General features: G+C 54.8%; 1 protein-coding gene across 2 annotated transcripts in view; it reads left to right on the top strand.

Annotated features, from left to right (window-relative positions):
* The first annotated feature begins 15,567 nt into the window (after positions 1 to 15,567).
* LOC308614999 (cadherin-23) overlaps positions 15,568 to 22,543 on the top strand; it is a 72,811-nt gene continuing 65,835 nt past the window's right edge. For both annotated transcript variants that reach the window (XM_081229886.1, XM_081229885.1), the window contains exons 1-2: positions 15,568 to 15,704; positions 16,843 to 17,070. In XM_081229886.1, the coding sequence (XP_081086012.1) occupies positions 16,945 to 17,070 (126 nt within the window). In that variant the 5' untranslated portion in view covers positions 15,568 to 15,704; positions 16,843 to 16,944. The remainder of the gene's footprint in view (positions 15,705 to 16,842; positions 17,071 to 22,543) is intronic.

Raw genomic sequence — 22,543 nt, 5'->3', positions numbered from 1 at the left:
CACCTCAGGGCCAGCTGTGACTGCCAGTAGCCTCAAGGCCAGACTCCTTGTCAAAAGGGCTAAGCACCGGGCATTCTCAGAGTGAGAACAGCATCCCCCAAGTCCCCCTGGAGATAGTCCCTAAGCCTGAGGTACAGCCAAGCAAGCTGGGTGGGCTGGAATACACTGGAATGATCCTGGTGTGAATGGATATGGAACCTTTGGGAGGTGGGATTTCTGTGTGGCTGTGTGTGGCTGTTATAGTATACAGTGCCTGGCTGGGAGCCAGTGTGACTAGAATAGCTTCAGACCAAGGAAGTGTGGGCAAGGAACAGTCATGCAATCCACCTACCCCTGGTGAGGCTCCTGGAATCTCAAAAGGCTGAAGGAGGGAACTGTGGAGGGCTGAGCTAGTCAAGCCTGGATCCAGAGAGCTGCAGCGCTGTCACCCACCTTCTCCTCCGTGCTCCCCGAGAACCTGGAGGAGGGTCAGGGAACAGAGCTGGCAGGTGCCTCGCCATGGACAGGGCAGCATGGGGCCATCAACAGACAGGTTTCCTAGTGGGGGATGAGAAAGTTGTGTCTCTCTCCTCCCCCACACCCCCAGCCTCGTGGGAAACCATGGGCTTAGGCAGGACGGGCTGGGAGTGGTGTGAGGGAAGGGGAGGGACTCCAGAAACACCTTCTCTGCCTGTGGGTGGAATTCAAGGCGTAACCGCGTGTCTCATTCTCCCTCAGCTAAAAGCCACGGATGCGGACGAGGGCGAGTTTGGGCGCGTGTGGTACCGCATCCTTCACGGTGAGTGGGCTGCCCTAGGATGGCGGGGAGGGGGGCAGGCCCTCCTGCCCTGGGGGTAGCAGAGCTTCTCTAGGCTGCCAAGGGTTTGGGAAGTGCAGCCAGAGAGGCCTCAAGCGCTATACACACAGGGCGGGCAGATCAGAGGGAGGAACCAGGGATGTTCTCTAGTCATTTGCACCAAGTTGTTTGTATTTTAAGTGAGGATGCATTCAATTGCTATGCTCCCCATGTCCCATGTCCCCCTGACAGAGGGGGCCTTGGGGAATAAGGCAGCCCCTGGCAGTGAGCTCCCAAGAGATTGAGCCTCATTGGCCCAACATGTATCATGTGCCCATCCCTGAACCAATCACTATGGCCTTAGACACTAGGACAGCCCCCCAGTGAGCTCCCCAGAATGAGTCTCACTAGACCAATGGAATCACGGGACCATGCCTGAACCAATCACTGTGGCCAGAGACTAAAATGTGCTGATCTGCTCACTTCTGGAATCGGGTGAAATCACCCCTATGCAAAGCACACGGACTGAGAGTGGAGGTGGGTGGATCCCAAAGGAATATCACCATCCACAAGATGAGGAAATGGGAGCGTCCCCACTAAACCCCCAACAGAGAATTTGATTTGAGTTCCTTTCTTTGTAATGCCCCAGAGTCCTCTGAAATATTGAATCTACTGACACCGCTGGGTATGGGGGTCTCAGGGGACCTGCACGCCTACCATAGGGGTCACAGAGTGAGCTTCTGCCCTCTCCCTCAAATCCTGCTAGGCCAGGGCAGCATCAGGCAGAGACTTCTTTGCCACTTCAGGCTTCAGCCAAGCTCCTAAGACCTCGGGGCAGGGTCTGCATTCTGTGGGTCTGGGCTCCCCAGCTTCCCTCCCACCACCACCACAATCCCACGAGCATCGTACTCCAGGGCAGAGCCCATGCCTATCATCTATCCCTCCACGCAGGTAACCATGGCAACAACTTCCGGATCCATGTCAGCAATGGGCTCCTAATGCGAGGGCCCCGGCCCCTAGACCGGGAGCGGAACTCATCCCACGTTCTTATAGTGGAGGCCTACAACAATGACCTGGGCCCGATGCGGAGCTCCGTCAGGGTGAGGCCGGGGGCGCTCGGGCTTGGCGTGTGGGTGGGGGCGATGCGCACTGGGACAGCTCTCGGTGAAGCCCTGTTTCCTGTTCAGCGCTGACCTCAGGGCTGGGCCAAGGCCTCAGGTGGGCCAGAGTTGGCCACCAGTTGGGACCCGGTGGGGGCAGGGCCACCTCTAGTTTAGGTGCCAAATGACACCTGGAGCTCAGGTACGGTGGGGGAGCCTGGGATCTTGGACGTGTCATTTTGCTCTAAGCCTCAGTTTCTCCAGATGTAGAAAGGGATCAGTGATACTGATGTCTATCCTAAAGGATGAGGTGTCCTGACTATACTAACCCTCTGCATCCACACGACTCTTTAGGGTGGGCCAAGGAAATCTCACATACGTGATCTTGGAGCTGTAGATGTTGCCAGCTTCATTTTACAAATGAGGAGCCTGAGGCACAGAAAAGTCACTCGTGATAGAACCAGGACTTGAGCCCAGGTCGTTGAGTCCAAGTTCGGTATTCTTTCCACTGGAAGTGTCCCCCAGATATTCCAGTCAGCACTCCCAACTGCCCCATCAGATATATTCCTTTCTGCCCACCCTCACTCACCTCAGGCCTCTCCCCTATGGAGCTAAAATCAAATCGACCTTAATCTTCCTGAATGGTCAAAAATATGCACCCAGATATTCCGCTGGCTGGGCTGGTTGATGTACTCTCCTGCCCTGTAACAAGGGGATGACTGAGATGAATGAGATAACCTTCAAGTCACCCCCATCCTGCCCCCACTGCACACTCAGCAGCTCACAGCCCCTTCCCCTTAACCAGATGGAAAGTGAGTCAGACCCTAGAGGTGAAGAGTAGGAGGAAGATGGGAAAAGATGGGGTGGGGAGCAAGCAGGGACTTTTACCCAGAACTGAGTGGGGCTGAATCAGCTCCTCTTATCACCCCATCTCCGCCCCGCTGTTTCCCTCTGGCTGGAAACAGTGAACAGAAGCCTGCCTCGGGTCACCATCACGAAGGAGGTGCTGGGGAGCGAGTGACTCAGCCTTGGCCCATCTTCTGATGTTGCCCCCGCAGCTCTGCCCCAGGAGGAGATGGGAAGGGAAACTTGGGTCCTTTTAGGCTGCCCCTCTAAGTGAGATCTTCCCAGATGGAGATGGCTGAGGGGGTCAGATCCCTCAGGTATTTATACCTTGGGACTGCTTGATTCCAGGGCCCTGGTGACTTAGGGTGAGACAGTTACCCGAATGTGCACCAGGGCAGCCCCACACAGCCACACTCACCTGCATGACTGCGAGATATCAAATCAGCATGTGAATTACTTATTGAACTCATTTAAGCCTCATAAAAACCCCATGAGGTAGGCACTGTTATTATACCCATTTTATAGATGAGGAGACTGAGGCAAGGAGGGCTTGGCCAATGTGTTTAGGGTCCCATGGCAGTAAGGGTAGACAGAGCCAGGCTTCACACCCAGGCAGTCAGCTCAGGGCTGTTCTCTTAACCACAGTAATATGCTGCCTCACGGAAGGTTCCAGAGCACAGAGACCACTGCTGCCTTATCCCCAAAGAGTCATTTTTAAGGTGGGAATTTGGTTGCTGGCCCTAGGGCCAGAACTTGATGGCCCTTACAGTACCCAGCTCCCACACCCCTGAGCCCTGGGAAAGCTGGGGACCTTCCTGAAGACAGTATAGGAACTCCCTGGACTCATTTTCCCAGCAGCAGCAGACCTGGCTTGTAGGGACAATCCATATTCTCCTGTTCCTGCTTCAGAGACCAGGACAGCACAGATGAGGGGCCAGGGAGTGTGAAGTGAAATGGTCCTCGTAGAGACTAGGGCCTCACGTGCGCACTGCGCATGTGCACACGCACACACATCTCCTGCCTCGTCCCCTTTGGGTGGCACAGCATTGGACAGAGAGTGGGGCTGGGAACCCAGGGAACCCGGTAGCTCAGTCGCTGAGCCTTCCTGCTCAGCAAGAACTTGGCAGACCTGGCTGTTTCCTGTACATCTGTGTCTCTCAGGTTTGCAAACCACATACCATTTTACCTCCTGTCTCTGCTGCTAAAAACAAGGCTGAAACCGGTTAGAGGACAGTGGCATGCAGCCAGTCTCATGGAGGACCACACCCAGGCTCCATGCCACCTCCCTCTGTTTATTGCACTGTCAGACTAGCCCTGTGTTTTCCCCACAACCCTTGGAGTCAAGGCCATTTGGACAAGCAGACTTGGGAAGGGGAAGGTTCACAGTTTGAAAAGATGGATGGGCAGCTTCTGTTTACAGCAGGAGAGTTCCTGAAATTCATCCATGTAAATCCCCCCCACACCCACCCACCCCACCCAGGATCTCCCCAGCCAAGTTCTTGGTGAAGCCAGACTTAGAAGGTTCTGGCTTGTGAGCAGCTGTGCTCTGAAGTAGGCACGCTAGTTTGCATAGTGGGTTCTGGGTGTCTGGACATGAAAATTTGATGACATAGCAGGGCTACACGGGCCCCAAGAGCAGGGAAATAGAGAAACCTTAACCCCCATAAACTTCTCCTCCCCACTGGCTCTGCCACCCCACTCACCTCACAGTTCTCCACTGGTCAGGGCACCATTTCCACTTATACCAACAGAAGCCCCTTCCCTTCTGTCCAGCTAATTCCCAGCTAACCCTGCAAGAGAAGCTGGGGCTGATCTGAGAGGCAGTGATCAGATCAGAAACCAAATATGTGTGCTCTCAGATGGGGCCTTGCGCCGCCATTGGTGCTGGTGACCACACATGTGAAATCCATGCCACATGTCATTGCCCCTACCTCATTGGCTCCCCACCTGCTCTGCTGACCAGTTCCTGCTGGCCCTGGCTCTTTTAGACTGGAAGTAGTGTATCTCTCCTGTTTTGGGGCCAGCTCATCCCCAGGATATAGCAAAGAGTGGTAAGGTTGCTAGACCCGGAACCAGGAGAAGCCCCACTCTCTTTCCAGCTCTCGGTGACCATGAGGCCTTGGGCAAGTCCCTCCCCATCTTTGGGCCTCTGTTCCCTCATCTGGGAAAAGAGGCAGAAGCCCTGGGCCTCCTTGAGTGCCACCACTCTCTGGTCTCTGCCTATAACTCCCCTCCCCACCACACTGATCCTGCTAGACATAGCCCTGGTCCTGCCCATACCTGGACCAGACCCTCCCGTGCTCCTGTGTGTGGCGGGGGGGGATGGAGGTGCACAAAAAGAAGGGTGGGGTGCTGATCTCTAGCTATAACAACTCTCTCCATAAACATCTTTTGAACTGCTTTTTTTGTTGTTGTTATGTAAGACATATGTTCATTAAAGGGAAATTAGAAAATGTAAATAAGCAGTGATGAAAATTATGCATAATTCCACAATTCAGACATAGCCACTGTCTTGGGCAGGGTCTGCAGAAGCAAATCCTGAGACAAGGATTGGTGTGAAAGTGATGAGTGGGAAGTATAGGAAGTGTTCCCAGGAAAAGCTGGAAGGGGCTTGGGACCAGGAAGAAAAGGCAGCCAGCAAAGTGGAACACAGGAAACTGTGACTCAGTCCCACAGGGAGCTCTGGAGAGAGTCATCTCAGCTGCCCCGTCAGTCAGTGGCTAAGGGCTGCCTTAGCCAGTGTGGGACGTAATTCCCAGGCACCTCCGGCTCTCTGGGTGTCTCTGGCTCCGGCAGCAGCGGGGGCTGGGGTTAGTCCCCAACAAAGAACCACAGTTCTGGCCGCTGGCAGTGAGAGCACCAGAGAAAGCACAGGAGAATCTAGAGTAGTCTGAGCACCAACATCCTCTGCTACCACCATACTTAACGTTTTCATTCCTGTTCTCCCAGATGTATCTTGATAGTTGAATGGGGTCCCTTTAAACTTTTCAGGCACTTTTGCAAGGCCCTGGCTCATTTTGTCTTCATAACCATCCTAGGAGTGGCACAGGGCGTGAACTGTTAAATTGATGTTACCGTTTCATAGCTGAGAAGTTGGATGGCCCAAGTTTCACTAATTAGCCACAGGTTCCCACAGGAGCCAAGAGCAAGACAAAGTTTGTTCTCTAACATGATATTTAAGCACCTGCCATGCGCCAGGTACTGTGCAGGGTGGGGGAACACGGTGACCAACCAGACAGCCCTAGGCCCTCCGTAGGGAGCTCACAGCTGGCCCAGGAGAGCAGTGACCAGACACACAGGCTCGGGTGGGCGCAGCCCTGGGCTTGCCCAGCCCCCCCCACCCAACCCTGACCCGGCTCCTGCAGGTGATAGTGTACGTGGAGGATGTCAACGACGAGGCCCCAGTGTTCACGCAGCAGCAGTACAGCCGCCTGGGGCTTCGCGAGACGACGGGCATCGGCACGTCGGTCATCGTCGTCCGAGCCACAGACCGAGACACTGGTGAGGCTGGCAGGAGGAAGCCGGGGAGTCCATTCCCCAGAGTGACCTGCCCCGGCTCATGCCTCCTTCTCTCGCGGGGCCTGTCATCCTTGGGATGCCTCGGGCTCCCCCATTGAGTGGCTCCCAGGGGGGGAGGGGCTCGTGGGACAGTTTTGGTGGCATCCCCACCAGATTCCCAGTCCCAGGAGGATGGGAGTCAAGGGGAGTTGCAGAGAGAGGAGAGGTCACAAGCTTGGGAAGTCCGGATTTGTCGTCCCAGAACCTGGCAGCTCCTGGCTAACCTTTGGCTAAGGGCTAGGCAGGGCTGGGAGGGATAAAGGACTTGTCCAAAAGCTGGTTGAAGCCTGCTCCTCCAGCCAGCACAGCCCAGGGCCTGGCACACACACATTTCACAAGAGGCAGCGTCCTGTTCTACAGGGCTGTGGCCATCCCTGAAGGCAGCCCGGACCTCGCCAAAGACCCCGAGCCCTAGAGGTGACTACCGTTAGCAGCACAAAAGGAAGGAGAAAGATGGCCAGGTCACTGTGGCCCTCTTCACAGGGCCTGGCTGTCTGAGCCTGTGCCCCAGGCCAGGGATACAGCCAGAGAAAACCTCCTTCCTGTGCTTCTAATTTCCCAGCTCCTGCCCTTCTTTCATGTCAGCTGCTCTGGTGGCTCCCAACCCAGCCCCTGTCAGCATCCCCAGCTCACCTGGAGCAAGGGATGGAGTAGAGGGAGAAATAGGCCTGAAAACTCCCGAGTGATTGTTCTTCCTTAATAAGTGGCACCTTTATACATCTCAGATCACATACATTGCTGGGGGCTAATGGTTCAAGGCATTTTCTGGGTCACTAGTGAAAGCTATGGATCCCTTCCCAGAAAGAATGCATGCCCAGAGTTTTGTAAATAATTTCAAGGAAGTCTGGGATTTCCTGAGTGATTTTATAATCATTCTCTTTGAAGTATGTGGACTTCAGCTAAGGAATCCCAACTCTAGCTCCTGGTTGAAGCATGTATTCCAAGGCACAGGAATTGGGGGTGGAGGGAGTGGGGAGAACAGAGAAAGGTGACCCTGGCACTGGAACCCTTTGGCTATATAGGGACCAAATGAAGGCTTAGCCACTTGTGAGGATGCTGCCCCGGTCTAACGCTTTCTAAATCAAAGCCTCCACTACAAGGGATCCCTAATTTCCCCACCCTCTCCTTGTCCAGATACCCAAGGGAGGTGCTTGAGCTTGAATTTTACGGCTCCAGGAGCAGAACCAACCTGCTCTGGCATATCTCTCATCTCAAGGCCAGGCCCCAGAAGGTGTCAACCGTGTGCGCTGGGCCTTGCCGTCCTTGACCTTGATCCCGTCCTCGGCAGTTTCTCTTGGGACAATCGGACCCAGAGTCTGGTGGGGGGTGCACACTGGGTAGGTGAGCCAAGGCCGCTCACCCTGTCCCTCTGGGACAGCAGTGGTCATGCTGGGGCAGCTTGTAAAGCCACAAGGCAGCCCACCCCCACCTGGGACTGCACAGCCTCTTGTGCCCTCCTGTAGGGGATGGTGGCCTGGTGAACTACCGCATCCTGTCTGGCGCGGAGGGCAAGTTCGAGATTGATGAGAGCACGGGGCTTATCATCACCGTGGATTACCTGGACTACGAGACCAAGACCAGCTACCTGATGAACGTGTCCGCCACCGACCAGGCACCCCCCTTCAACCAGGGCTTCTGCAGTGTCTACATCACTCTGCTCAACGAGCCGGACGAAGCTGTGCAATTCTCCAATGCCTCCTATGAGGCTGCCATCTTGGAGAACCTGGCACTGGGCACCGAGATCGTGCGGGTCCAGGCCTACTCCATTGACAACATCAACCAGATCACCTACCGCTTTGATGCCTACACCAGCGCCCAGGCCAAAGCCCTCTTCCGGATAGATGCCATCACGGTGAGGGATGGCACAGCAAGGTTCAAGCACAGCAAGGGTTCTCTCTGAGGGCAGGAAGCTCAATTCCTGTAAAGCTAACCAGCGTTTATTGAGCTCCTTCTATATGCCCAGCGCTCTTCTTTGTCATAAAGATAAACATCCCCGTAATACATCCCTTTAATATGCAGGGATAAGGTAAAGTTTATACACAGGCAACTTGCTGTCTCCTTGTTACTAGATAATGAAAGCTGTGCAAGTCATCGTGTTTCCCTTTGTACCGTGGCTCAGATATAAATTTCACGCTTCACTGCAGTAGCTAGTCTTAGTTAGGTGTCTGGTGCAGCGATGTCTTATCTACTGCCTGGATCTTACTCCTGCATCTTTGCGTTAGTGTGTTTTCTCTCAGAATCCCTTCTTTGAAAATAAGCATGGTAATAATTGCTACAATGTGCCATGCCTTGTTCCGGGTCATGCTGGGGACACAGAGATGAACAAGGCCCTTCGCAGCCCTCAAAGAGCTCTCAGGCTAGGAGGAGAAGTGGGAATAATCAAGGATGCAGATCAGAGCATCACAAGGGAAGATATGAAAAGATCTACAGTAGAGGTGTAATGGAGCGCCTCTGGGGCCCAAATAAAGAGAGTGATCGTACCTGGCTGGGGAAGCGGGAAGCCTGCATGGAAGAGGTAATATCCGAGTGGGATTGAGAGAGAAGTAGGATTTCAGTGGACAGAGCTTCACGGAGAAGTTATGCCAGCAGAGGGAGTAATGTGAAGGTGGGAAAGTGGACAGAATGTCCCGGGTTGGCAAGGAGTCTAGTTTGGCCAGGGCACAGGACTGCTTGGGATACCATGTCACTGCCCATCTGACCCCCTCCCTGCAGGGTGTGATCACCGTCAAGGGCCTGGTGGACCGGGAGAAAGGTGACTTCTACACCTTGACGGTGGTGGCAGACGACGGAGGCCCCAAGGTGGACTCCACTGTGGTGAGTGGATCCCCGGCCGAGAGCCCCACGGGTACAGCCTGTCACCGCTCCAAGTCCCCCCAAACTGACATCTTCACCAGCCACCCAACATGCAGGCAGGCAGTGGGTGAGGGTTTAGGTAGCCCAGGGATGACACTGTAGCCGGCCATGCCACACCTTCCCGGGCAGCCTGGGCAGGGCTGAGACCTCAGGTGGGGAGAGGGGTGGCATCCTCCACAGACCACTGCTTGGAGTGGGGCTGGAAGAGCTGGGACTGCTAACCACCTGCATCTTTGCCTTTTCTCTCCCTTGGCCACCTCCTGCCGCCTCTGCCTACAGAAGGTGAGTAGCCCACGGACTCGTGCCCTCCCCTGTGGGTTGCCTGTGGCCAGTGCTGGCTTGGGCCCTGCGTGGCGCTGGGCCTTCTGCCTCTCCTGGGGGAGAGGGTCACATGGACAGGACTGCAGCTGGTCCCTGCTCAGACCCCTCCCAAACTCCGCCGCCCATCCACTCTCACACCTGAGCCCAGGCCCCTCCCGAGCACGAACTCCACATCCAGCTCTGTCCCCTCTGCCCTCCTTGTCCTGTCGAGCGCCCCCAGTGGGTCCTGGGGTGGGCACCGCACTAACACGGAGTGTGTGGACCATACAGTGGAGGGAACACTGAAGCCTCATCCCAGTTCTGCTCCTCAGCGGCGGTGTGACAAGGCTAATTGCTCAGCCTCTCTGTGCTTCCTTTCCTCGGGCCTAAAGTGGGTATCATACCAACTGCCCTGCCTTCCTCAGAGGATGTGATGGAGATGGCAGATAGGAAGCCTTTGTAGACTGGGAGGGATGATGGGAGCGGGGTCTGTACGGGGGACCCCTTCCCTCTCTCGGGGTCAGTGTAAGGAGTACGTTACAGTAGTCATGTGAAGTGGGGCGCCACAGCCAGGGGAGTGTGGACAAGGGCAGCAGTGGGCATATGGTGGGAGTCACTGCCCTTGAGGGCTCTGAGTAAAGGCACAAAGCCCTTGTGAACTTCGGGGAGGGTGACTGCTGAGGTCAGAGGTGCAGACAAGACTCCTAGAAGGGTAGAGAATTGGTGACCTCAAGCTAGGGGTGGATATGAAGGTGGGCCCCAGGGGCAGGTCGTGGGGTGGAATCCTGCAGTGATCATGAGAACATTTAACAATCAATTTGGCTTGGGCCCCAGCCAGACAGGTCTGAGGCCATCTGTAGACCACATGGGTGTCCAGCTCATCATCAGCCTTGGTTACAGCCACGTTTTCACCCCTGCTGAGTCCTTGTCACCTTAGCCTAAAGGGACAGACCAACCTGGTGTCCAAGCTAAGAGCCAAATGGCAGCTGCTTGGCATTCTGTGCCCCGTGGCTCCCTCAAGGTGCCGGCTCCAGTGGCCCTGGTTGTGGCTTTGCCGTACCCAAAAGGCCCCTCCATCCACGGGGCGAGCCTGGGGTGAGTGAGGCAACAGGCAGCAGTGAGCCCACACAGCTCCCCTCGACCCCCCAGGTCCCTGAGGGCAGCCAGTGAGCAGAGCCCTCAGGTGGCAGATGGTGGGCAGGTGCCCTGTGTCCCACAGCTCATGGTGAGGCTCCTGGTCTTCCCCACCAGAGGATCTAAGACTCAGCGGGGTTAAATGGAGCCCTCCCACAAGCCTCAGCAGCCTCATCCATAAAATGGGCCCAGTCTCCCCTCGCCCCTGTTGTGCGGAGTCAGGGGGGTTGAGGCCAGGTAGAGCCTGGTGAGCAGTAGGGCTGTCCCTCCCGAGGCTGCCGAAGCCCCTCGTGGACCAGGCAGCTACTTCCTATGCTGGGGCTGGCGAGGGCGTTTCAGAACACACACGCCTCTGTGGGCCCCTGTATTGCCACAGTCCCTTCACCCTCTTCCAGGAAGCAGGACCCACCCCGCTTTGTTCTGCCCTGGCTTCCTCTCAGAGGCTCCCAGGGGCCACTGCCCCAGATACACCAGCCCTGTCAGTCCCAAACTTGTTGGAGGTGCCAGGGTGGAGGCAAGCTGAGGGGCCTTTTAAAGGCACCAGCATTTCCTCTGCGAGGCCGGAACCCCCAAACCACAGCTCACCTACACCTGACTGCTCCTCAGCGCCAGCAGCCCCCGTGGCCCTGAGAGGGGTGGGGAGGCAGCAGAAGGGGTAGGCTGGGTGAGGGTGGCTGGGGGGTTGCTCAGAGCCGTAGGAGCTCTGAGTAACACCCCCGGGCTTTTGAGGGATCAGGGAGGGAGATTTGGGCCCTGAGACCCTGGGTGGGGACACAGGCCCATAGCTCATTCCCGTAGATCTTGGTACCTGCCTTCCTAACTCACTCACTGATGCAGACTCCCCACTGCTGGGATCACCTCATCCGAGTAGCAAACATGGAGGGAGCACCTACTGTGTGCCAGGCTCTGGGTTGGGCTCAGGGTACCTACAATGGGAAACCAAAATCAGACGTGGCTTCTGCCTTCACAGGCATAAGATAGAGTAGGGGAAAGACACTGATCAAATTACCACACCAATAAATATATGCCACGAGAGAGTGGATAACGAGACGTCAGGGAAATCAAGGAGGGCTTCCCGGAGGAAGTGACTCAAGCTGAGCTCCTCAGAAATCATAGGAGTTTACACAGTAGAGAAGGAAGAGCATTTCAGGCAGAGGGAACAGCAGGTGCAGAGGCCCTGTGGTGGGAGGAAGCATATGGAGTCCCAACAAGGCCTTGACCAGAGTGAGAGAGTTTGGGAGGGATCAGATTGCAGGGGGCTTGTTTGTTTTCTCCCTGAGAACAGGGTGGTAGACATTATTATGCCCATTTCACGGGTGAGCAGACTGGGGTTCCGGGACTCCACAGAACTCTCTGACCAAAATTTATGATGGGTGGGCAGCGTCTTGGCAGGTGAGATCCTGCCTGTCTGCCAGGCCAGAAGCAGGACAAGGACCACACTTGTTGGCTCATTTATTCCTTCCAGCATCCTGATTCTGTAGGTGTTCTCGTTCCTACTTTCATCTGAGGAAATGGAAAATCAGAGAGGTTGAATAACTTTTGCCAAATCACACAGCTAGTAAGTGTTAAGGTTGGTCCTGCTGTGAAGCCTGGGTTTATCGCCTACAGTTCTGACAGCTGCCTGATATATGGAAGTGTGGCTAGAACTGAGAAGGGGATAGTCCTGATTAGGAAGGAGGGAGGATGAAGTGGAATCTTCTCTGAATCGTGGTGAGAGGTTCCACAGGCTCCCCACGGAGTCCTGTGCACACCAGGAGGCAGGTAGGCCTGGGAGCCCCGGAGCCCCAGGCCTGGGGAAGGAGAGGATGGGATCTGGCCTGGAGCAGGGTGGTGGGAGAAGGCCTGGCTTGGGATTGCTAGAACCTGAGCCTCCTCCCCTCCCCCCACACTGCAGTCCCCTCATCAGTGAACCCGAGGGGTACCTACGATGCTGGCTGCGTGGCCCATGGCCATCCATGAGCTGGAAGCTGCACCCCCAGCCAGGCCTTCTCTCCAGGCTTGCTATTCAAACCCCGCAGGAGAAGCCTGAGCTGCAGACACAAAACAATGTGCTTTTTGCGTGCAACTTGCATGTTCCCTGTTTTTATCTGGTAGTTGGAAATTCCCCTCTCTTCCCCATCTGTCCTCTCCCCACTGGGACCACCAAGCCGCTTTGTGACCCCTCTCCTGCTCCTGAGCCCTGTTTCCTTCCCTCTAATCTAAAGGTGCAAGTGAAGAGGCCTTTGGGCAATATCTGGTTGCCAGATGTGTTTTAGCTGGCTCACACAAAAAAATTTCTTTTTACTATCGCACCTAATTCCACATAAAAATCTGGATTCCTAGTTCCTTTTGAAAAACAGGAAGTTCTGCCAGTGCCAGGCTGACACACCCTCACGGATCTGGAGCCGAGTAGCCTCCATTTCCTTTAGCCAGGGCCCGTGCCTTCCGGTTTTCCAAGGCCTCACCACCTCTGAGTCCCCCCGCCAGGCCCCAGCATTTGAGCATGTGCAGCCCTCCCCCACCAGACTTTCAGAAGAAATGCACTCAGGGCCTCTGTGTAAAGTCAGGGTTGGCCTAGGCAGGCTCTGAAAGCTTGCTGACCTTCTGGAACTGATTGGAGGTCCAGTCCCCACTGGGCCCACGATGGGACCCTGTGTTTGGGGTCAGGGAGGGGAAGAAGGTGGGAGGTCTATGGCCATGTTCACACCCAGGTCTACATCACTGTGCTGGACGAGAATGACAACAGCCCCCGGTTCGACTTCACGTCCGACTCGGCCGTCAGTGTGCCCGAGGACTGCCCCGTGGGCCAACGTGTGGCTATTGTCAAGGCCCAGGACCCCGACGCCGGCAGCAACGGGCAGGTGGGCACCAAGTGAAATAGTCCAGATCTGCCCTGTCAGTAGGGGCTCCCACAGCCCCTCAGCCGGAGGGGACCACCAAAGCCATCCCCTCCCTGAGCAGGAAGCAGGGTCATCCAGGCTCTGCCGGGCCCCGAGCAGGTCCGCCCTGCCCTCACCGCCGTCCGTGGTCCAGGGAAGGAGACAGAGCTGTGCAAGCTGTCCCTGCCTGTGTCCAGGGAACACGAGGCCCAAGGCTGGCCACGGCTCAGTCCCCGTGGCAAGCTGAACACAGAGGGGGTTTAATTTCCCCCGTGACTCCTTGGTCACCTCATCCACAAACCACACAGCATCTCACCCCTGTGTGCCAGCCCTGGGCCAGCCCTCCCCACGAGGACCCAGGGCCCCAAGAGATGACACTCCTCCCCCTGCTTCTCAGGCCCCCCTCCCTGTCCCCTGGCAAGAAGTGCTCCCCACCACTGCAGGTTTGGGCACCCACCCCCTGAGCACAAGGAAGAGGGGTGACAGAACACACCACTCGTCACACCACTTTGATCTGTCCTACAAATTGAGGTGTGTTTCAGGAGGTTTCCACTGGTTTTTAAATGCTTGCACACCTCTAGGGGGCCGAGAGATGCTGCCTCTGGAGTTGGAAGCCTACGGGCTCAAATCCTTGCTCTCTTGGGCACTTGCAAGCTGTGTGACCTTGCCAGTGACTTCTTGTTCCTGAACCTCCTCTCTGAGCTGAAGAGAACAGCTCCCTTTGACAGGGTTGCTGTGAGAGCCGAACAGAGCCCATGTGACACCAGGGCCATGCCTGCTCCTCGCAGGGGGGCTCAGTGCTTCCCCGCCCTGGGAAATCCCATGTGGTGGGACTCGCACCTGGCCCCAGGCCAGTATGCTCACATCCCCCCCCACCCCTAGCCTGTCATAGGCCCTGCACCCGCTCTGTGGACCTGCCACCCCCACTTTGAAGGATGTAACCACTTCTGAATAAAACACATTCTTCTCAATCTCCCAGGCTAAGCGGAGGGCTCAGGTGGGCGGGAGAGTGCTCCTTGGCCTGGCCAGCTGCTTGTCCTCCCCACTTCTTCACCCCTCGCCCCTCATCCTCTCTCTTCCCTTACAGGTGATCTTCTCCCTGGTCTCTGGCAACATTGCCGGGGCCTTTGAGATCATCACCACCAACGACTCCATTGGCGAAGTGTTTGTGGCCAGACCCCTGGACAGAGAAGAGCTAGACCACTACATCCTCAAGGTGAGCGCCAACTGCCTTCCATCCCAAGAGAGCTCAGCCCATCAGCACGCCCTGGCTGTCAGCTTCCTGTTGTCACCAAGTGCCGTGGGCAGGCAGCACCCCTTAGGACCAAGAGCGTGAGTGAGGCTGACCTGGAAATGGCATCCTGGAAGGGGTTCCTGGACCTAGAGCAGGAAACAGCAGAGGTGTCTGTGCCTGCTGCCGGAGCCAGGAGAGAAAGCCTGGCAGCTGATAGAGCCGACTCCTCCACAGACATAGTGTGACCTTGGGCAAGTTGTTTACTCTGTCTGGGCCTCAGTTTCCCCTCTTGTGCAGTGGGCAGAAAAACCTGGCTTCCTCTGCTGAGGTGAGGAATAACGAAGGCCACCACTATTGCTGAATTGCTGAGGCTACCATGTTTCCTGAGGGGTCTCTGGGGACCCCAGGGCCATGCTTGTGCAGGCATCTGAGCTCTAGAACACTTTCTGCAGGCCTCCAGGAAACATCAGGGCTCCTAGGGGCAGGCTCAGGCTATGGTTAGGACTCCAGCTCATTGCCAAAAAGATTATTTGAGACTGTTCTTCTATTTGCCAGAGACCAGGTCAGAGTGCATGGAACAGAGGCCTTGAAGCTAAAGGCAGGAGCCCTGGGTCTGGTTGCAGGCCCAGGGTCACAGTCAGGGGCAGGATGGGGAGGTAAAGACCGTGCACGTCGGAGTCAGATTGCAAAGGACAGTTACCAAACAGACAAGTATTGGGCAACGGTTGTTTGCAGCATGGGGCAGAAGGCGAAAGCCTTGGGGAAACCCCAAGGGGCAGGGGGCAGGGATGGGCCAGCAAGTCTCTCTGGCCTCTCAATCCACCCCCGCCCCACCCCGCCCACTGAGCAGGCAGCCCATTTGGACTCCATATTCCTGATCCTTTTAGCCCTGACTCCAGTCATCCCCCTCCTCACAGGTTGTGGCATCCGACCGTGGCACCCCTCCACGGAAGAAGGACCACATCCTGCAGGTGACCATCCTGGATGTCAATGACAACCCCCCGGTGATCGAGAGCCCCTTTGGATACAATGTCAGCGTCAACGAGGTAAGGGTGGCTCTGGTGCCCATAGAGCTGGACGTCTGGAGTGGACAGTGGGTGTGAGCCGACCGTGAAGCACCTGTTTAAATATCTGCCTGGGGACTTCCCTGGCGGTCCAGTGGTCAAGACTCCATGCTTCCACTGCAGGGGGCGCAGGTTCAGTCCCTGGTCGGGAAACTAAGATCCCACGTGGTGTGGCCAAAAGGAAAAAAAAACGCATAAATATCTGCCTGACCCATAGTTTCTCAGATCACAGGGATGGGGACGTGGCTTACTCATTCATGATTCTATCCCTGACACCTAGGCCAAGTCCTGGAATGTGGTAACTTTTTGTGGTTTGGATGGAAAGGAGAGGGGAAGAAGAAAGTGGCCTTTCACCATCAACAGGAAACTGAGGTTTACCCTGGGAGAGCTGCTTTTAAATAAAACAGCTCATTTTTAAAAAATGGTATTGGAGTATAGTTGATTTACAACGTTGTGTTAGTTTCAGATGTACAGCAAAGTGATTCATTTATACATGTATTCGTTCTTTTTCAGTTTCTTATATAGGTTACCACAGAATATTGAGAACCTGTGCTATACAGTAGGTCCTTGTTGATTATCTAGCTTATATATAGTAGTGTGTACATGTTAATCCCAAGTTCCTGATTTCTCCATTCCCCCCACATTTCCCCTTTGGCAACCATAAGTTTGTTTCCAATATCTGTAAAAACAGCTCATTTATTACTCAATAAGATTGAGTCATGTCAGGAGAATTTTTGCCCAGGCACTGCTGGGTATCATGCCCGGTTGGACATTCATGAAGGCCTCCGTCAATTCAGACCCTGGCTCTCCCACTGACTGGCTGTGTGATTTGCACACATCCCTTCCTGGCACCTCAGTTTTCTCATCTGTAAATGGGGTTGACCTAATCTGTAGCATTATAGAGAGGATTTGATGAGTTAACTCAGGCCCCCCGGCGTGTAGTAGATACCCACAGAATGTTCGCCCCCGTCATCTTTATCTTCCTCATCGTTGCCCCAGGGTAGTCAGAGCAGAGCTTTCTAGAGGTCCAGATGCAGCCCTTGGGCTCTCAGGAACAGGAGCTAGACTTTGCCCCAAAGGCCTTGAATCCGGAATGACCGCTTTCCTGCTCTCCCCCCAGAATGTGGGCGGGGGTACCGCTGTGGTCCAGGTGAGAGCCACTGACCGTGACATCGGGATCAACAGCATCCTGTCCTACTACATCACTGGGGGCAATGAGGACATGACCTTCCGCATGGACCGCATCAGTGGCGAGATTGCCACGCGGCCTGCACCACCCGACCGTGAGCGCCAGAGCTTCTACCACCTGGTGGTCACCGTGGAGGACGAGGGCACCCCTACCCTGTCGGTGAGTGATGGGGGATGGCCTTGGGGAGAGGGGTGGGGGAGGGGCAGCTCCACCTTCTGTGTGACAGGGACGAGATGGGTGGGAGTGGAATGCCACGCGCCGATGAGTCCTCCACAACTCCTTTATTGCACCTTGAGTCCATCAGTCTATGAGTATTTATGGAAGGCCAGTGTGTGCCAAGCTAGGGTGTCGGTTCACCCACCTCTGCAGCCACTCAGCCTCTATTTAGCCGTGTTTGCTTGCTCAGTGCAGCTCTATGGGATGGTACAGACTGAGCCTGAACCTCAGGGCCTGGCCAGCCCCCACTCCGCCTGCCAAGCTGCGCCATGTACCTGTGGGGCCTCTGTGCCAAATGGGAAAAGGTGCCCTCTGGCCTCTTCCCCTGCATCACGTTGGTGTGACACGCTGTGGCAACACATCAGGGTCGGAAAGGGCTGATATCCGTGGTCCAGTCTGATGCGTGAATGGGTGGGGCCACTGCCCAGGGCAATGTGCAGAGTCCACAAAGTTGCAGAAGGAGGCGGGGCCTGCAGGGCTGGATGGTGACGCCGCTGTGTGGGGTGATGAGCTGGGGGATGACGATGTCTACTGTAAGCTGGCTTCATGATTGTGAGCAAGTCAGAACCTCTCTGAATACTGGTTTTGTCATATGAGAAAGAGAGATAATATCTCCTTCATAGGTGGTGTTTGGGGAATTGAGTTAGCTCTTGTCTGTGGAAGCACTTGGTAAACCACAAGGTGGAGGATTGTATCAGCTATCTATCGCCACAATAACCCTGCATTATAAACCAAACAGAGAGGCATAAAACAACCATTGACTTAGCTCCAATTCTGCAGGCTGGCAGTTGAGACCAGTCTTAGCTGGGTGGTTCTTCTGCTGTCAGCTGGGCTCCCAAATGTGTGCATGGGCAGCTGTATGTCAATTAGACGGCTGTTCTTTTGGGGGTTGGCTGCCCATCAGTTGGGATAACAGGGCAACTGGGCCACCTGTCTCTCCCCTTTCAGAAGGCTGGTCAGTGCTGGTTCTCATGGAGCCAGAAAAGGTCTGGGGGAAAGAGCAGAAGCATGCAAGGCCTCTCAAGGCCCAGGCTTGGAACTGGAACAGGGTTATTTCTGCCACATTCTGTTTGCCAAAGCAAGTCACAAGGCCAGCCCAGGTTCAAAATATGGGGAAATAAACTCTTTCTTTTGAAGGAAGGAACTGCAAAGTCACATTGCAAAGAGTATACATACAGGGAGGTGTAAGGATTGGGGACATTTGTATAATCTGTCTACCCTAGGGACCCTGATTGTAAATGAGGCCTCAGCTCTATCCTTCTACCCCCAAAAGGTGACTCTGTTGGACCCCTCTCCTTTGGCAGTGGCACTGTGGACTGTGGGATCAGAGCAGGCCTGGGTGGGGCTTTTTATCTGGAGTGACTCTGGGGAGGATGGTGGAATTGGGTCAATTCCACAGTCTGAAAAGCCCAGGATAATACTAATCACTTCAGCCAGTCATACCCAGTGGGCCAAATGGAGACACATTTACAGGGCACATGTAACTAACTGAGAGGAGGATAGGTAGGGGTATCATTTATTGTGGTGACATGGAGGGACTCAGTTTTGACATAATCCCTCCCTACCTGCACCTAGCTTCAGAGTGAATCATCTTCTTGGTCATCTCTCCAATAGCATTTACAGATGTGTTTGACTACAAGTAACAGAAACTTAACTATGGATTCATAAATAAATGAGAATGCATTTTTCTCACATAACAACAATTCCAGAGAGAATTACGAATGTTGATTTCATGCTCAGTGATGTCAGAGCTAATGTTTTGTGGCCTTTCCTTCATGGTTGCAAGATGGCTGCTATAGCTCCAGCCATCATGTCAGAGTTCAAGGCAGGAAATGACAAAAAAAAAAGAGCTATGCAAGCCACCTCTGCCCTTTGGTTAATTACTTGGGGGCCACGTATAACACTGCCTCAAATAAAAGCAGGGCTCTGTTAGTGAAGAAGAGGTGGGCAACTCATAGCATCTGCCATGCTGCTCTTTTTCATCCTGACCTAGGCTAGTGAACACACCACTCTTACCCCCACTCCCCACCCTTCTCTATAACCCATAGTCCTAGAGTTTTCCAGGGAGGCAGATGGTGAGACCCATAATATTCTAAGACCCTGAGTTCGGGAGGCAACATCTGGTTTCCTTTTGGTCCCCAGAAGAAATGAGAATTAGAGAAATGTGAAATCACCCTAGCCACATTTAGCCGCCCCGAATGGTGGGCCACTCCCCAAGCAGTCCCTGCAGAACCTGGGACTAGTCCCCATGGCCAGAAGCTTCATCTGTTGACCAAACTCTCCTTAGAGATCCACCCTAGCCTGATGGAGACCTGTGAGCACTGCCTTCTCACACGCGGGCCCCTGACATTCTGGCTGTCCTTGAAGCAGGTCTTGGCCTGTTCCAGCTCCCTGGTAAGAGTGTGGGAAGTTGGGTGGTGAGAAACGCAGTCTCCCTTTGTCTACCTTCCTCATCTTGGTCATCACCAACTCTGCTCCAAGGAAACAACTTCAGGATGACCAAGATCAGGAATGGGGTACATGTATATGTGTGTATATGGTTCCTGGGCTGTACTATAATAATACAGACAAACAGCATCAGGTACCAGCTGGAAAAACATTTAAAGGAGAAAACTTTTAAGTCAAAAAGTATCCATCCTTTCCATTTTTTTCCTGCTTCATGATGGGAAAAGATCACTTTTATTTGATTTTTGTCGGCGACACCACAGTGAAGAACTACAGGGACCACAGGGGCATTGTTGAGAACTTAGCACTGGATCATATTTGTTCATTTATTCATTTATTCATTCAGCCAGTGTCCCCTGAATACCCTCTATGTGCCAGGCCCCAGAGATACAGAGATGAAGGCAGTGCGGGTCCTGCCACGATGAAGTGCAGCTGAGTAAGGGAGGCTATGAGGACATCCCTGTGCAGGGCCAAGGTGCAGATGGGGCACTGAGAAGGCCTAGGGGAAGGCTTCCCGGGGCAGGTGACACCTGGGCTGTCTTGTCAGTCAGTCACAGTTAGCACAGCAAAGGGGGAAAGCATATTCTGGAACTGGGCATCAACCTGAACAAAGGCCTAAGAGCAAGCAATAATCCGGGGTGGGTCCAGGGAGCTGCAGGTATAGTCTAGACCCTTGGCAGCATTCAGAGCCCAGAGCAGGGCTCTGTATCTACATATCCTCCCCATCACATTCTGTCTGGGGCAGGCCCCAGGGGCCAGTCCCAATACTTTCCCAAGTGTCCCCTCCACTCCCTCCTGGCTCAGCTAAGCCAGGGCCCTACAGCCAGTGCCCCTCCATGATTGGCATTTGTCTCCGAGGAGTGCTGGACCCTTGAAGGTTTGCTGCCACTGACCAGGCTGTTACTTCTGGACAGTGAACCCTCTGGGGTCATGAGTGCCCCCAAGCCAGAGGTGACCAGAGGAGGGACCTTGTCTGCTATTGGGCAGATTTCACTGGCTGAGTGTTGAGGAAGTAGGATCACTCCAGCGTCTTCTAGACCAGCCAGAGCCCTGAGAAGCCTCAGACCAGCCATCTCGAGGTTCCAGGAAAGGTCACCGTGGTTTAATAGGGGGGCATACATCTGTCCAGAGATGCCCGGCAGACCCACACGCCATCCTCTTGTTCCCACCTACAAGTACCTGCCTGGTTCAAGCAAGCTCTCACTGGCACAGGACCAGCCTTCCTGTTGGACAGGGCAAGTAAGAGTTATTCATTCATTCATTCATTCATTCAGCACCAAATATGTGCCAGGCCTGTGCTAGAGGCCAGGAAGTCAGAAATGAGTTGGACACAGCTCTGCCCTCAAGGAGCCTGCAGTTAGTGGGGGAAATGGACACATAACAGAGAGTTGACACTCTAGAATGTGATAGAATGCTAGGATGTCAGAGCCAGGAGCCATGGAAGGTTCTGGACAAGGCATTTGCATCCATGTCTTAAAGGATGAGGCTTTCTAAACGGGGGTGGGGGGTTGGGATTCAGCTACAAAGTCTCCCTAAAACCAAGAGAAATCCTATATCCGAGGCCTCCCATCTCTTCTTTTCTCCCTAGGGTCCCCTCCCCCACAGTTTCCCGAGAGCAGAACATTCCTGCAAGTAACCCAGGCCATCCCCACCCAGCTCTCAGCCCCATATCACCCAGAGCTCAGAACAGCTGTGCTGCAAGGGGCATCCGGGCCAGCCTAGGCCTGTCACACAATGGTGTGCACCCAGCAGGGGAAGTCGTAGTACAGCCTTGGCCCTCTGCCTCGCTCCAGGCCACAGACAGGGAGGGCAGGCTTGGGGGAGGTGTCCAAGTGGCCGTCAGGAGACCCCTGCAAGAGGAAGGGCTGGGCCCAGGGAGGAAGGACGGAAGGCAATTGGGAGGTCAGGAGCTGAGCCCCAGGCACAGAGGCACCTTGGCAGGGGGATGGGGAGACGGAGGTTCCTGAGGGGGGCCTCCCCGCTGTGCGAATCACAGCCAGAGATTAGCAATCCCAGATAACCAGCCCTGGCTTCTCAGGCTGGTGGGGACCTGCAGAAGACACCTGACCAAGCAGAAAGACAGAAAATCTCCCACCACCCACTTCTGGTACAAGAGCCGCCAGCAACAGCCCCATGAAAGTCTGTGAGCAGGGGATGCTGCTCTTGGCAACTCACCTCATATTTTTAGAGCTGAGGCTCCTCTGTTTATTAAACTTGGACCCTGCTGCTGTTTGTGAAGCCTGCTTCCCCTGGCTCAAGCTCAGGAAACCCCAGCCCCACCCCTTCCCTGTGCTGCACACCAAGTAAGCCGGCCTTCTCCGGCCCAGCATGATTAAATTCAGACCCTTCCCGTAGCCCTGCTTCTTGAGAGTGTTCTGCAGCTGCTCAAATGCTACACATGCAACTGGCTCAGTTCCTCCAAGAGACCCTGGGGCTCTGCAGGTAGATGAGTTTCTCCCTTCCCCATTCCCCTCCTGCAAGCAAGTGGGGTGCATGGGCCGCCATGCCCACCAGGAGTCCTGTGGTTTCAGGGCTGCCAGGCAGGAAGGGGAGTGAAAAGACTGATGTGGAAGGAGTACAGCCACGGGCTTGTGGGCACAGGTTCATCCCCCAGGGCCCGGTATGTACTGTGAGCAAGTCCATGTCCTGGCCTGTACTGCCACTCGCTTCAGTGCAGAGGAAGGAGCACAGGCCTGGGAAGCAGGAGACCCAGGCTTCAGTCCCAGTTCCACATTCAATCGTGACAAGACACAAACCTTTTGGACCCTCAGTTTCCCTATGCATTAAATGGGACAATAAAACCTTCCAGGTTTTTCCAGGGGAGGGGTAGGGAGGAGTAGGAACCAAAGAAGTAATAACACCTGGTAAAGCGTTTTGGAAAGCACAGTATTATCACAGAAGAGGCAAAGATATGGAACATATACTGCCCTTGCCTATCCTGTGCCCAAGGCATGCATTGCTAGCGGATGTC

Source organism: Mesoplodon bidens (assembly GCF_964165515.1).
Source record: "Mesoplodon bidens genome assembly, chromosome: 1".
In the NCBI taxonomy this organism is placed as follows: domain Eukaryota; kingdom Metazoa; phylum Chordata; class Mammalia; order Artiodactyla; family Ziphiidae; genus Mesoplodon; species Mesoplodon bidens.
The sequence above is the reverse complement of the archived record's forward strand: the minus strand, read 5'-3'. Positions and strand labels throughout refer to the sequence as shown.